This window comes from Scyliorhinus canicula, chromosome 11 (assembly GCF_902713615.1).
Source record: "Scyliorhinus canicula chromosome 11, sScyCan1.1, whole genome shotgun sequence".
Lineage (NCBI taxonomy): Eukaryota > Metazoa > Chordata > Chondrichthyes > Carcharhiniformes > Scyliorhinidae > Scyliorhinus > Scyliorhinus canicula.
The window spans coordinates 26,382,335-26,395,290 of NC_052156.1; the positions used below are offsets into that span (position 1 = coordinate 26,382,335).

At 43.9% G+C, this 12,956-nt stretch overlaps 1 protein-coding gene across 19 annotated transcripts in view; it reads left to right on the top strand.

Annotated features, from left to right (window-relative positions):
- Window positions 1–11,016, top strand: part of atp2b2 (ATPase plasma membrane Ca2+ transporting 2) — a 999,595-nt gene extending 988,579 nt beyond the window's left edge. For 14 of the 19 annotated variants that reach the window (XM_038812615.1, XM_038812611.1, XM_038812620.1 and 11 more), the window contains one exon: window positions 8,383–8,694. In XM_038812615.1, the coding sequence (XP_038668543.1) occupies window positions 8,383–8,694 (312 nt within the window). Of the gene's footprint in view, window positions 1–8,382 lie in introns of all 19 variants that reach the window. The other 5 variants (XM_038812626.1, XM_038812630.1, XM_038812631.1 and 2 more) reach the window with 3 other exon arrangements.
- The last annotated feature ends 1,940 nt before the right edge of the window (window positions 11,017–12,956 follow it).

Consider the following 12,956-nt stretch of genomic DNA (forward strand, 5'->3'; position numbering starts at 1 on the left):
TACCCTATAAAGCCCTCTCAGAATCTTCTGCGTTTTAATGAGATCAGCTCTTATTACTCTAAATGCCAGAGATTACAGGCCCATTATACTCATAGGGAAACCCTCTCATCCCAAGAATTAATCAAGTTATCCTTTGTTTAGGGCAGCACGGTGGCCTAGTGGTTAGCACAGCTGCCTCACGGCGCTGAGGTCCCAGGGTCGATCCCGGCTCTGGGTCACTGTCCATGTGGAGTTTGCACATTCTCCCCGTGTCTGCGTGGGTTTCGCCCCCACAACCCAAAAATGTGCAGAGTAGGTGGATTGGCCATGTTAAATTGCCCCTTAATTGGAAAAATAATTGGGTAATCTAAATTTTTTTAAAAAGCTATCCTTTGTTTCACCACCTCTAAGGCAAGTTTGTGGTGAGAGACCAGGGGCGGGATTCTCCGACCCCCCGCCGGGTCGGAGAATCGCCCGGGGCTGGCTTCAATCCCGCCCCCGCCGTGTCCCGAATTCTCCGCCACTCGAGATTCAGCGGGGGTAAGAATCGTGCCGCGCCGGTTGGCGGGTCCCTCATGCCGATTCTCCGGCCCATGATGGGCCGAAGTCCCGCCGCTGACAAGCCTCTCTCGCCGGTGGGAATCAAAACACCTACCTGACCGGCGGGATTGGTGGTGCGGGCGGGCGCCGGAGTCCTGGGGGGGGGGGGCGCGGGGCGCTCTGACCCCGGGGGGTGCCCCCACGGTGGCCTGGCCCGCAATCAGGGCTCACCGATCGGCCGGCGGGCCTGTGCCATGGGGACACTCTTTTTCTTCCGCCTTCACCATTGTCTTCACCATGGCGGAGGCGGAAGAGACCCCCTCCCCTGCGTATGCGCCGGGATGACGTCAGCAGCCGCTGACGCTCTGGCGCATGCGCGGACATACGCCGGCCAGCGAAGTTATTTCAGCCCGGCTGGCATGGCGCCAAAAGCCGGGCGCGGGCCCAGCCCCTCAATGTGACGGCTTGGCCCCGTCGCCGCACCTTTGGGGCAGCCCGACGCCAGAGTGGTTCATGCTACTCCAACACACCGGGACCCCCCCGCCCCGCTGGGTAGGGGAGAATCCCAGCCCAGAATTGTATGCAAACAGGGGGGCAGGATTCTCTGACCCCGGGGCCGGGTTGGAGAATCGCCGGGCTGAGGGCGCGATTCGCGCAACGCTGCCCCGACGCCGATCCACCGATTCTCTGGTGACCGGGGAATCCCCCCCCCCCACGCCGATTCTCCGTGCGGGATGGGCCGAGTGGCTGCCAAGATAGCCTGAGTCCTGCCGGCGCCGTTCACACCTGGTCATCCATCCTGCAGGGGGCGGCCTGGTGGGGGAGAGGGGAGTTCCGACCCTTGGGGGGTGGGGGGCCTCCACCGTGGCCTGGCCTGCGATATGGGCTTACCGATTGGCGGGCCGGCTTCCCCTGGTGGGGGCCCATTTTACTCCGCGCCGGTCCCTGTAGCTCTCCGCCATGTTGCGTCAGGGCCAACGTGGAGAAGGAAGCTAGCGTGCATGCGTGAGTTCACGCCGGTCGCAGCGCGCATGCACGAATTCGCGCTGGCCGCAGCGCACATGCGCAGACCCACGGCGCCCATTTGGCGCCAGTATCGGCAGCTGGAGCTGCGTGAGTCACTCCAGTGCCGTGCTAGCCCACTGTCGGGCTCAGGATCGCTGCTCCTGGGAGCCTGTTGACGCCGTCGTGAAACACGAAGACGTTTGCGACGGCGTCAACACTTAGCCTCAGGATCAGAGAATCCCACCCAGGGTATGTAAAAATGGGAGGCCTGCAATGATTAAAGAGTTTTACAATGTCATTCACCTGTCCAAACGGGAAAGGTAGCTCCAGTCTGGAAACAGTCAGTAATGCCAATACACAAGGTGAATATAGGTCCATATATCCAGTCTTTGGATAGTCAGAGACCGGACATACCCTGGAAGATGCACTAGTTTTTGTGAGTACCTCTCAAGGACTCTATGGGAATTGCCCGGGAGGTTTGAACGTTAGATGGACAATGTCATGTTTTTATAATGATATAAATACACCAATCACTCATAAGGTATCTTATAAACACGTTGAGGATTCATTTTTAAAATTCATTTTACGGGATGTGGGCATCGCTGGCTAAATCAACATTTATTTAAACTGGGCGCATGAGAAAATATATACACAGATAAAAAGCTCGAAGACATCATCAGTCTCACTGTGTGTGCTATATCCTGCTCCAGGCTAAAATGAGTCTGAGGTTGGATACACTTCCAGGTGATGGGATGTTGCTGCCCCTTAAAGACATATTACAACATCCCTCTTTCCTTATTGAGATACTTTCCCCCTTCCAAATTACAACTATTTAAAATACATTTTCATGCTTAGTTACATGAGTGTATAGAACTGATGAATTTTGGGGTTTCTAAAGCATAGTGGTAATCTACTGCCAAGCCCAGATCTTGTAATGGTAATCTTCCTTGGAGATTTTTTAAATTGCTTATAGTGATCTCTGGGGAAGTAATTCTTTGATGTTGTGCCTGGTTGCATTTGGGACCTTGTCCTCGATGCAGTAGAACTTTTAGGTGGTTGAGGTGCTGGGTTGAATCTGATTTGCTTCCGGTTATATCTCACCATTGCAGATTAGTGAGTAATGATTTCATTGGACCTTGTTTCTAAACAAATCCTTGTCACTTCAGCTCGTTGCCATGTACCTTCTGTGCGTTCCTGGATGCGAGCCTGTGGTCCCAAATCCAAACTTGGCAATTCTGAAACCACATTTATATCAAGCACATTGATCATCTTCTCTTGCAGTTTTCCAAGTTACCCTCTAGTTTCTGAAGGATCTTAACCTTAACACCTTGGGCTCTTAATTTATTTAACAGTCTCCTATGCGGCACCTTTGCAAAGGCCTTCTGGAAATCTAAATAAATCACGTCCACTGGTTCTCCTTTGTCTAACATCCTTGTTACTTCCTCAAAGAATAGAGAGGAGCAAGGGAACTTCCAGCGAGTCATTTTGAAAGGCAGGCAGATCATCAAACAGAACCATTGTGACCTGATGTTCATCAACAACCTCATCGCTCACACATAGGCATAAATCAGATCAGAAGCCTTGCAAAAGAGACAGTGTTTGGGTATGAGCAATGACATTGAAGTCATTGTCGGGAAGTGCGAGGCATGTTGAGAGCATATGCCAAGTCAGCACAATGGACCACAGATCCCACATGAAATTTCTACACACCTGGGTCCAAAATTGCATCCAATCTCTTTCACAGCACTGACTTCAGCGTCATCATTGACTAAATTACCAAGTACCCCATTATTCAACATTTGCATGATACATCAAATACAACTGTCACACACACTGACTGTTATTTTCAGTTTACTTGGAGTGCCAAGAGCGATCAATACAGATGAAGGGCTGCAATTTATTGCTAAGCCCTTTGAGGAAATGTATGAGAAGTAGAATATCAATCACAATATTTCTTCCCCTCAATGACCCCAGATCTAATGACCGAGCTAATTGAATGATTCGCATGGTGAAATCCCTAATTCTAAAATCTGGACACACCATACATGATCTACACACCAAGCAAGATATACACATACTAATGTTACATCTGAGAGTGACACCTTGAAGTGCAACTATTCTATCATCGTCATGTTTGGCAGACCAGTGCCTACCAATTTACCTACTCGCACCCATTCTACTCCTTCAGTTCATGTTTCTGTTTTTGCTGGGATACTGGATGGTTATCCTTATTACTTGAAGGCACCCTGGTGTATGGTCTGTTTGGATCAATGCATGGCTCTTTGTAACTGCACCAACCTTAGCTGGAGTGCATTGCTGCTGTCAGTGACCTTTCCTGCTGCATACTTTACAGAATTCATGGAAAGCTGGTCATTCCCTTGGTGCATGCAGAAGACCGCACATCTTGATATGTTTGGGTGTTCTAGTAGGTGCGTCAACAATCGGGGTTGTGTTTAGGACCTGGAAACTTCATTGACCTGTGAGGATCACTTTGTACTTAAGTCTCTCCTTGAGTAAATCTTTGATACTATATGTTTTGGACATGTCCAGCCAGGTCTTTCTGGAATGTTTCCATGGGAGTGGATGCAATCACCAACTCAACAATTCTTTTTTCTAGCTCTGTGTTTGGAAAATCATGTATCCTTTTCTCTGCATCTGTTGGTGAAGAGGTCCACGGATTCTGTAGGCTGTTGTCGAAATGTCGAATAAGGATTTTTGACTGATTCTGAACCCGTCCATATCTTTTGGGGATCCTTCAGCTCTTCTGCTGTTAATCCTCATGTGTTCACCCTGTGTAGACCTTCATTCCCAATTGCTGGGTGATGTTTTTCTATGGCTTGCTGTCTGGTTCAGACACAGCTGAATCAAGAAACCATAGACTGTTTAAACATTTTGAATTCAGCTGGGAGGTCAGCTGTATCCTCATTCAAACTGAGGAATTCTGCGGACATTTTGACAATCTCTTTGACCTTGCTCCTTGTTTAACTCAATTTGTAATTCAGCACCTGCGGAAGACGCCCATTATAAACACAATCAAGGGACAAAACAAGACCCGATAGTACTCGAAATCAAAAGGCGCAAATCAAATTGAATAGGCCTTACTTTGAGGAAACCACGGAACACTGTTACATGGAGAGCTCTCACATGGAAAGAGAAAGCAAGACCAACCAAGAAACATTTAGAGCTTGGATAAGAAGATGAGAGCCGAGGGCTATACATGGCAACAACTGAAGAGTTTGACACGACAAGATTAGATGGAGACAATTTGTCCATGGCCTATGCTCCGTCAAGGAGTGAAAAGATTAAGAAAAAGAACTACACAACTAATCCTCCCCTGCAGCCCTGTGGTCCCCCCTACTCGCCAATCACTGAAACTGCCCCTCCCGTTGAATCACCAACATGACCTGACAAGTCCCCATACCCGACTTGCCGCCCCCGACCCACCCTGACTAGTCCCCAACCCACCTTTAACTACATGCCATCCTACCCACTGACCACCCTACCCACCATACCACCTTAGTCACCTGTGACCCTATCCCATTGCCCCCTCCACACTAACCCCTTACCCATGCTATCAGCTTACACACTTAACTTAGAACATAGAACAGTACAGCACAGAACAGGCCCTTTGGCCCTCGATGTTGTGCCGAGCAATGATCACCCTACTCAAATCCACGTATCCACCCTATACCCGTTACCCAACAACCTCCCCCACCCCCCACCACTTAACCTTACTTTTAGGACACTACGGGCAATTTAGCATGGCCAATCCACCTAACCCGCACATCTTTGGACTGTGGGAGGAAACCGGAGCACCCGGAGGAAACCCACGCACACACGGGGAGGACGTGCAGACTCCGCACAGACAGTGACCCAGCCGGGAACCAAACCTGGGACCCTGGAGCTGTGAAGCATTTATGCTAACCACCATGCTACCGTGCTGCCTTCTCTCTGTAGCTGCTTTCAAAGCTGTTATGGGTTATTTAAATGTTTTACTTACGCAGCTCACCATCTTCTTACGGGCAATCAGGGGTGGGCATGGCCTAGCCAGCGATGCCCACATCGCATAAATGAATTTTTTTAAATGGCAAAGAGTGTTGTAAACAGAGGGATGTATATTTTCTGCGTATATTTTCTGTGTTGGCTCCCTGTGAGGTTTGCTGCTCTGGGTTTAATGTGAAGGGTCCTCCAGAGGAAAGCTGCCCTGAAATATTGGTGGAAGTTTGCATTACTTTGACGAATGAATTTGGAAATAGCCTTTCCGATTCTGATCAGAAGAGCTGAGCCATGAATTCCAGGATCATTAGTCTACTTAATGCGGCTACAGTACTTCTTCGCGTCACCTGGATTAAAAGCTGCAGGAAAGTCTGCCTTCTGAAGAGAATCTGGATATGCTGTCCAGAGCTTCTCCAAAGGGTCTGATGATTGAAAACTGGGAGTATGGAAAACATTTGTGGATGAGTTTTGCAAATCATAAGCAGATGAATCAGCGAGGCCAGATGGTGACGAGAAGTTACTGGAAGCTAACAAAAAAGTATTCCAGGTGGTTAAAGGGTATGGCTGAGGGCATAAAGCCTGGTTTGAGGATGGAAAGAAAAATGGGTTCGATGGATTAAAGTCAGGGTAGGAGTCTGAAATGACTGCGTGTCACCACCCACCTTACCCAAAATTACCATGGAACAAATTTGGAGGTGGATTCATTAAGGGTTGCGAGCCTGAAGATGTAAAGGTATGACAGGACCTGGAGTATGCAAATGACACTGAAGGAAAGAGGGAGTCTCAACATCTTTTCTCAATGATGAATGATTTGAGCAAAGTGCAGAAATCTAAAAGAAGATTGACGGATGTGAACATTGATATTCAGAAAGCAGAAGTAGTAATGACTGTGGGGAAACTAGCTTAATGTGCTTGGGCATCCATGGAGACCACATGAAGAGGAGGAATACATATGGGCATTAGTATTCAGTCAGGAGCTCTCTATGGTTCTGAATGCTGGATCCTTATGAAGGTGCTGGAGGAGAAATTGGATCAAACTGTTGGAAGGTGTGTGAAATGATTAGAAGGAACATGCATTAACAGCATGTTTTGAAGTGAAAGGAGTGACCTCATAGTTGAAGTTCAAAATTCAGAGATTATGGAAATTGGCATTGAGTGGGCAGGACTGATTGACCACTGCAAGAATACTTTAAGGGATACATCCCTGAAGTGGCTCTATTGTCCACTGGGTGCCTCCTGCTGTGACTGAGTTCTGAGTAGAACAATTGCCGTGGGAGTTTGTATCAGACATACAAAGGACATGTCCTGTGCACCGGCATTGGTTTTGAGTGATAAAGCCTTGATGCTGGGCATATTGACTCTGGGAAAGACCCTGCTCTTGGGTCGTCTTTAATGCCATCGGATTTGGAGGATCTTGCAAGGTGCTGCTTTTCCTGTTCTTTGTGGTGTCTGCTCCAAGTTATCCATGTCTCCAAAGCATATTGGAGTGTGGGGATCGCACCTATTTGCTTCAGAGACTTGGACAACCTACTGATGACTGACATATCACCAATATCTATTTAAAACCTGATTGGTGCTATCAAATAGTTTGATGTTAAAGCTGGTGTAATTAAGTTGAGAACTGCGGGCCACATTCTGATCAAGTAGACTTTGAGTTTTGTTATTTCAATAATGCAGGTAGTGATTAAATTCCAAATAACACCGTAGATTCAAATTTAACCTGATCAGCTCAACATTGGCTACATAAACATAATGCCCAAGCCATTGCCATGAAGTATTCATAATCAATGTACTTTATGCATTTATCTGCATCATTCCTCTAATCTGCACCAAAGAAAATAATTCCTTTATCGTGTGACATGTTAATGGGACATCATTTAAACCAATCCTTTAACTGAAGTCAGTAGAGAGTTATAATTAGGGACTGTACTTCAGTTGCAACTATCAAATTCTACAGGGAGGCGTTTTTTAACCCCAGACTATTAAATTATCATTTTAAAAAGTAGTTTTTACCTTTTTGGCATTGACTGGGATAAAGAAGGATCGTTTTGAGAAACATCACAAACATGAACAAATGTCCAAAAATGGCCTTATAGTGATCAGAGTTAGAACATTGGGCCTATACTCGAATGTTTACCCCATTGTGCATGGATTATGCTTGTGAGTGTTTCACATTTAACCAGGCTTTTGAATATGGCTGTCTCTATGCACCAGATTTTTCCATCTACATGTGTCTTTGTTCTGTGGCATGACTTGTACCTCTGGTGAGTCTAACGACGTGCTTCCTGGCTGCTCCCATCCACGTCAGCAAAATGTGAATTCATCTCCCATTTTCCTGTTGTCAGTTCTCCTCATTCTCTGTTCCGTGTTCAACTTCCAACGAGCTATACTTTAATTGTGTACCCATGTAGTCTATGTGTTTATGTGTTGGTCACACTGAATATATGAATACGTGTCTATCTTCCAAATAAGCTGTAAATAAATCGATTTTTCACTTTCTTTCCCTTCTATCTACTGCAAGACTTTTACATATGCATGGATAATCATTGCATTAATTTTTTAAGTAACAAAATAACATGGCTTTTACTAGGTTACACCACATTGGATCTTTGCTTATTTAACCAATGCTTTCCATGAGTTCTACAATTGCCTTTTTTCCAGTTTTATTGCAGTTCTCACCGAGCCCCACTGCACGAAACTGAGTCACTTGCATATGCTTATAAGAAGTCCTAGTGACAGTGGACTTCAGCTCACCACACTGCCTTAAACAATTTCTGCCTCTTCATTGTTTTTTAGAATTTGCCTACTGTCGGCACCGCTGGAGCTAACCGTCTACTTCTGACCTTTCCTTTTCTATTACAGATTCGCGTCGTGAAGGCATTCCGTAGCTCTCTCTATGAAGGATTAGAGAAACCAGAGTCGAAGTCCTCCATTCACAACTTCATGACTCATCCTGAGTTTAGGATAGATGACTCACAACCACACATTCCCCTTATCGATGACACTGACATAGAAGAAGACGCTGCCCTTAAGCAAAACTCCAGCCCGCCCTCATCCCCCAACAAGAACAACAATGCTATTGACAGTGGAATCAATCTTACCACTGATACAAGTAAATCAGCTACCTCGTCTAGTCCAGGGAGCCCTCTACATAGCCTGGAAACATCACTCTAGCTGACCAATTTCTGTGCAAAAACAGAACAAAAGAAAACTGCTGGCTGATAAACTGTTCTGATTGTGCTCTTCTATGCTCTGTAGCAAGAAGGGAAACTGCTGGAAGGATGATTTCTTGTTTGGCTGACCCTCCTCAAGATAGAGATCCTGCATGAATGTACATTTCCCAAATTTCACTGGAAGGACCACAACTGAGTGCATCTAAGGCAATTTATCCAATCCACTGATCGTTGACTTTTGAAGTGCTTGTGCGGCATGGACTTAATTGTATAGTTTAAATTAAGAAGAAAAAACTTTAAAAATTAAAGTTGCAATGCTCAACTTGCACAGTAGAATTGCACCAATTGAACAGAGGAACTTTATAAGCATTTATTAAATACCTACAAAGTTTATCTTCTTTGTTTCTTGGCATGTTGCCTTGTTTCTGCTTAATGGCTCTTACGACTTTACCTTATTTATGTCCTGAAGAGAATGTAATTTGTTTACAAAACCTGTAGATAACTTTGTTTATTTGTAGGGTATAAGTTCTGCTGACGTAGTACAAGCAGCTCTTCTTGTTGAGTACTTCTGTAATATTGAATTCTAGATGTTTCATTACTACCGTGTACTGAATTTGCCTGCTTTTTGTTCAATATTGTAGATATTGCTAGCAGAAACAAAGAAGCCAAAATATAACAGGGAAATATTGTTTAAGTGGTATCCTAATGTTAATTGATCGTGGACAAAAAAATGCAGCATGGCTTCCTTTATTTCCTAGAGTATATCTTTAGGTACTAAAGTCCTCTGGTTTTTTTTTCTTTTTTAAATAAATGCTTGAATTTTATTTTGGTCTTTCTCAGACTCGCAAAGGCCAATTTGAAATGTAATTTGATTGAACTGTCTGCTATATATAAACACCTGCTTGTTAAAATAAGATGTTTCAAAATAACTGTAACTATCCAAGCTTGTGATGGGTTTATTAGAGCTGATTGCAAATAAGTTATATTTGGCTTTGTCTATATGGGGAAAAGAAAATCAAAGTAGTGTTGAAATCTTGTGATATTGTGTTGATTTTTTTTCCTTTAGTGGCTTATTGGATTTTTAAAAAGAAAATACAGCTTCAGGGCTGTCACGTTTTAGGGGGAAAAAGTAACAAAACAATCTGGGTTGCTTTGTTGTTGTTTTTTAAAACAACCTTCATAATCTGCACTCTCCAACTATGATGAAACTTTCTGTGAACTATTTAGATGTGCTTTGTGTGGTTTTATCAAGCTTGTCTTCCTGCAGACATCTACTAAATACATTGCAGCATCTCAGCAGTATTCTTTAAATCTACTTACTGTGCTTTCCTAAGGGGAGGCCATTAAAAACGTGTCACAAGAGTGAGACAGAAGTGCTTCAAGACAGTAATAGCCCTGTGTATTTTTGATCCGGGGTATGGGGGCTGGGGGCTAAATATCTATGAAGCAGTGAGCATGAAACAATCTTTGCATCCTGGACAACGAAGAAACTTTTTTTTAAACTTTCACTTTGATTCTGTGACCTGCTGAAGGTCCAGTTGGAAAGATGAAACTTTTAAGAACTGCCTGTGCCCTGCTAAAGAGGAACATATGCCTGTAGTTCTGAGTTCAGGCGTCTCTGAATTTGCCAGTACATCCTGTGTATATAATGAACACATATAAAGTAAGATACGTTTAAAGTAAGATGCAGAAAAATCTGGGCTTCTGTGGGCATGTATGAGTGACGTAGCTTTTGGTTAAAATCAAATTAGATGTGATTCCAGCCAGTCACAACTACAGGTCATACATTTCTTCACGAGCTACAAAGATTTTGTTTCTTTTGGCATCTGGTTAGTGCAGGACAGCCTAAAATGAGGGAATTTAAAGGATCAATTTATTAAAGTCATTCTGCAATGCAAATATGCTTGCTTCTACATAATGTATTTATCAGCATGAGTTTTGTGAAAATAATAATAATAATAAATTACAGCAGTATATTTGGCAATTTGGCCCTGTCTGGGCAATGACGTGTTCATCCATCTGTTTTTATGAATTTTTTACCCAGACAATAATTGTAAATAAAGAACTAAATGTCTCTGTTCATTTAATACTATGCAAAAAGGTTATGCTTTCTGATTGTTATTCTCATATTCTTACAAATGTGTTGCTGGAATGTTTGTGGTTTAAGACGTCAGTAAACCATGTGATGTAAATTATTTTATAGTTTGAAAACCATGAACTGGCTCTTGCTGCTGACTGTCAAATGGTTATATTATCTCGTGACAGGAGCGCAAGTGAAAACAAACAAAAAAATTAATAAATTCACAGAGCAGCATGAATCATACATGTCTTCACGTCACCCTCCTTGCTTTGTGTCTTCTCTTCAAATATGGGGTGAGTATCAAGACCAACGTTGTTAACCTAATTGGGGCACCGGCTGTTCTGGTGCTACTGTTGAATGTTCCAGAAGGGTCCTGTGCTGATATTATCTGAAACTATAACAGCTCCATAGACATTTACGACATGAAAGGACTCAACACATTGTATCTTACCCAGAAGGTAATGCATTCAGATACAGTGTTCAAATTTAAGAGATTATCAGAGTGCATATATTTGAGGCGTTTTGGTTTGATGATGCAATGAGAAAGAGCGTACTCTAATCATTTCATATTTAAATTCCATTATAAATCTGGCTGAAACCAGCTGAATGAATTCCACTGGGAACCTAACAACTCAGACAGTAAGAGGAATTCTGAGTACGTATAGTTCCTGCAGTCTAATTATTGTGGGGCAATTGGCTTTAAAATATTTAGGTATGCTGTTGACCGGGGAAGCAAGTCTGGAAGGGGAGAAGAGCTAGGTAGGGAACCAAAAGCTGGGTTAGCAAGACTAAGGGAATGGGTAAGTCTGAATCTTGGGTGGAGGATTGGTCGCAGATCGGCAGCAGGTTTGGGGCAGAGTTGCGCACAGATTGAGTCAATCCTGGGGGAGCCAAATCATCAGAGTAGGGAGTGTTGAAACCCATGGCAGACAAAATAAGCTTGACGGGCTGGCGGGAAGCACTCCTGGCCCACAAGCTGTGCTTACTGTGGGGAGCTGGTGGCGTAGGGGTATTTTCACTGGACTAGTAAACCAGTCTAATGTGATCATGAAACAATTGCTGATTGTCATAAGAAAAAAAACCATCTGGTTCACTAATGTCCTTTAGGGAAGGAAATCTGCCGCCCTTACCTGATCTGGCCTACATGTGACTCCAGATCCACAGCAATGTGGTTGACTCTTAACTAGGAATGGGCATTAGGAATGGGCATTAAATGCTGGCCCAGCCAGCGACTCCCACGTCCCATGAACAATTTTTTTTTTTAAAAGAGGCACCTACCGTTACCACAAAGCAGCCCTTGCCTGCTTTTATGTGTTTAAAAAATAGCTTAAATATGAGGCACACAGTCCTATTTATTTTTTCACTGAGCAACACTTCTGCGAGAAGGTTGGTTGCCTGCTCATCATTCACCCTCTGTTAAAACTGAAAGTGGGCAGGTTGGAGCCAGGTTTGAGTTTTTTTAAGTGCGCAAATCGTACCTGGCCAACAATGCACTTATTTTTGGAGGTTAAAATTCTTCTCCTCGTTTAACAATGAAAACCATTTTTCGCTGGTACAGTAATCCTGTGCAGTAATTTTGGATAATTCACTTGTAGGATTGCCATTAGTTAGCAGGTCAACTGTAACTGAAAATAAGTTTGTCAAATGTCATGACTTTGGTGGGTTGATTTTTGTTTCCAAAATTGTTGGCGTGAGGGCCAATTTATTTTCATGGCTGGGCTTCATTCGCATTGAGGAGTTCATCTACCTAAATTAATTGTTTTGTTTATAAAGGCAGCCTGCTAGCTATGAGGGTGTTGTATCCAATGATGTCTGCAGCTTCACCTTGCAGTGGATGGATGGAACGTGTCAGGAGGATGCAGGGTTAATGGAGTATTTTATTTCAGAGTTGTTGCAATTTGAAGTGCACATCAAACAACAAAGAATTGAAGTTAAGCAAGCTTTAATGCTTAAAAATCCCAAAGAATCGAGAGAAAATGAGTGCCAACAGGACCTGCCTCTGACTTTCCATTTCTGTAGTTAATAATCCCTTGAAGTAATGTTGAAAGTGGCCTCCTCGTGATCTGTGCTACACTTAATTTGTGACCATGTTAAGGCAACCATGGTGCAAGTGCTAATAATATGAGAATCACATTATGGTCTTAATTTCATGATCTGAAATATATTCAGCAGCCTTGTCTTTT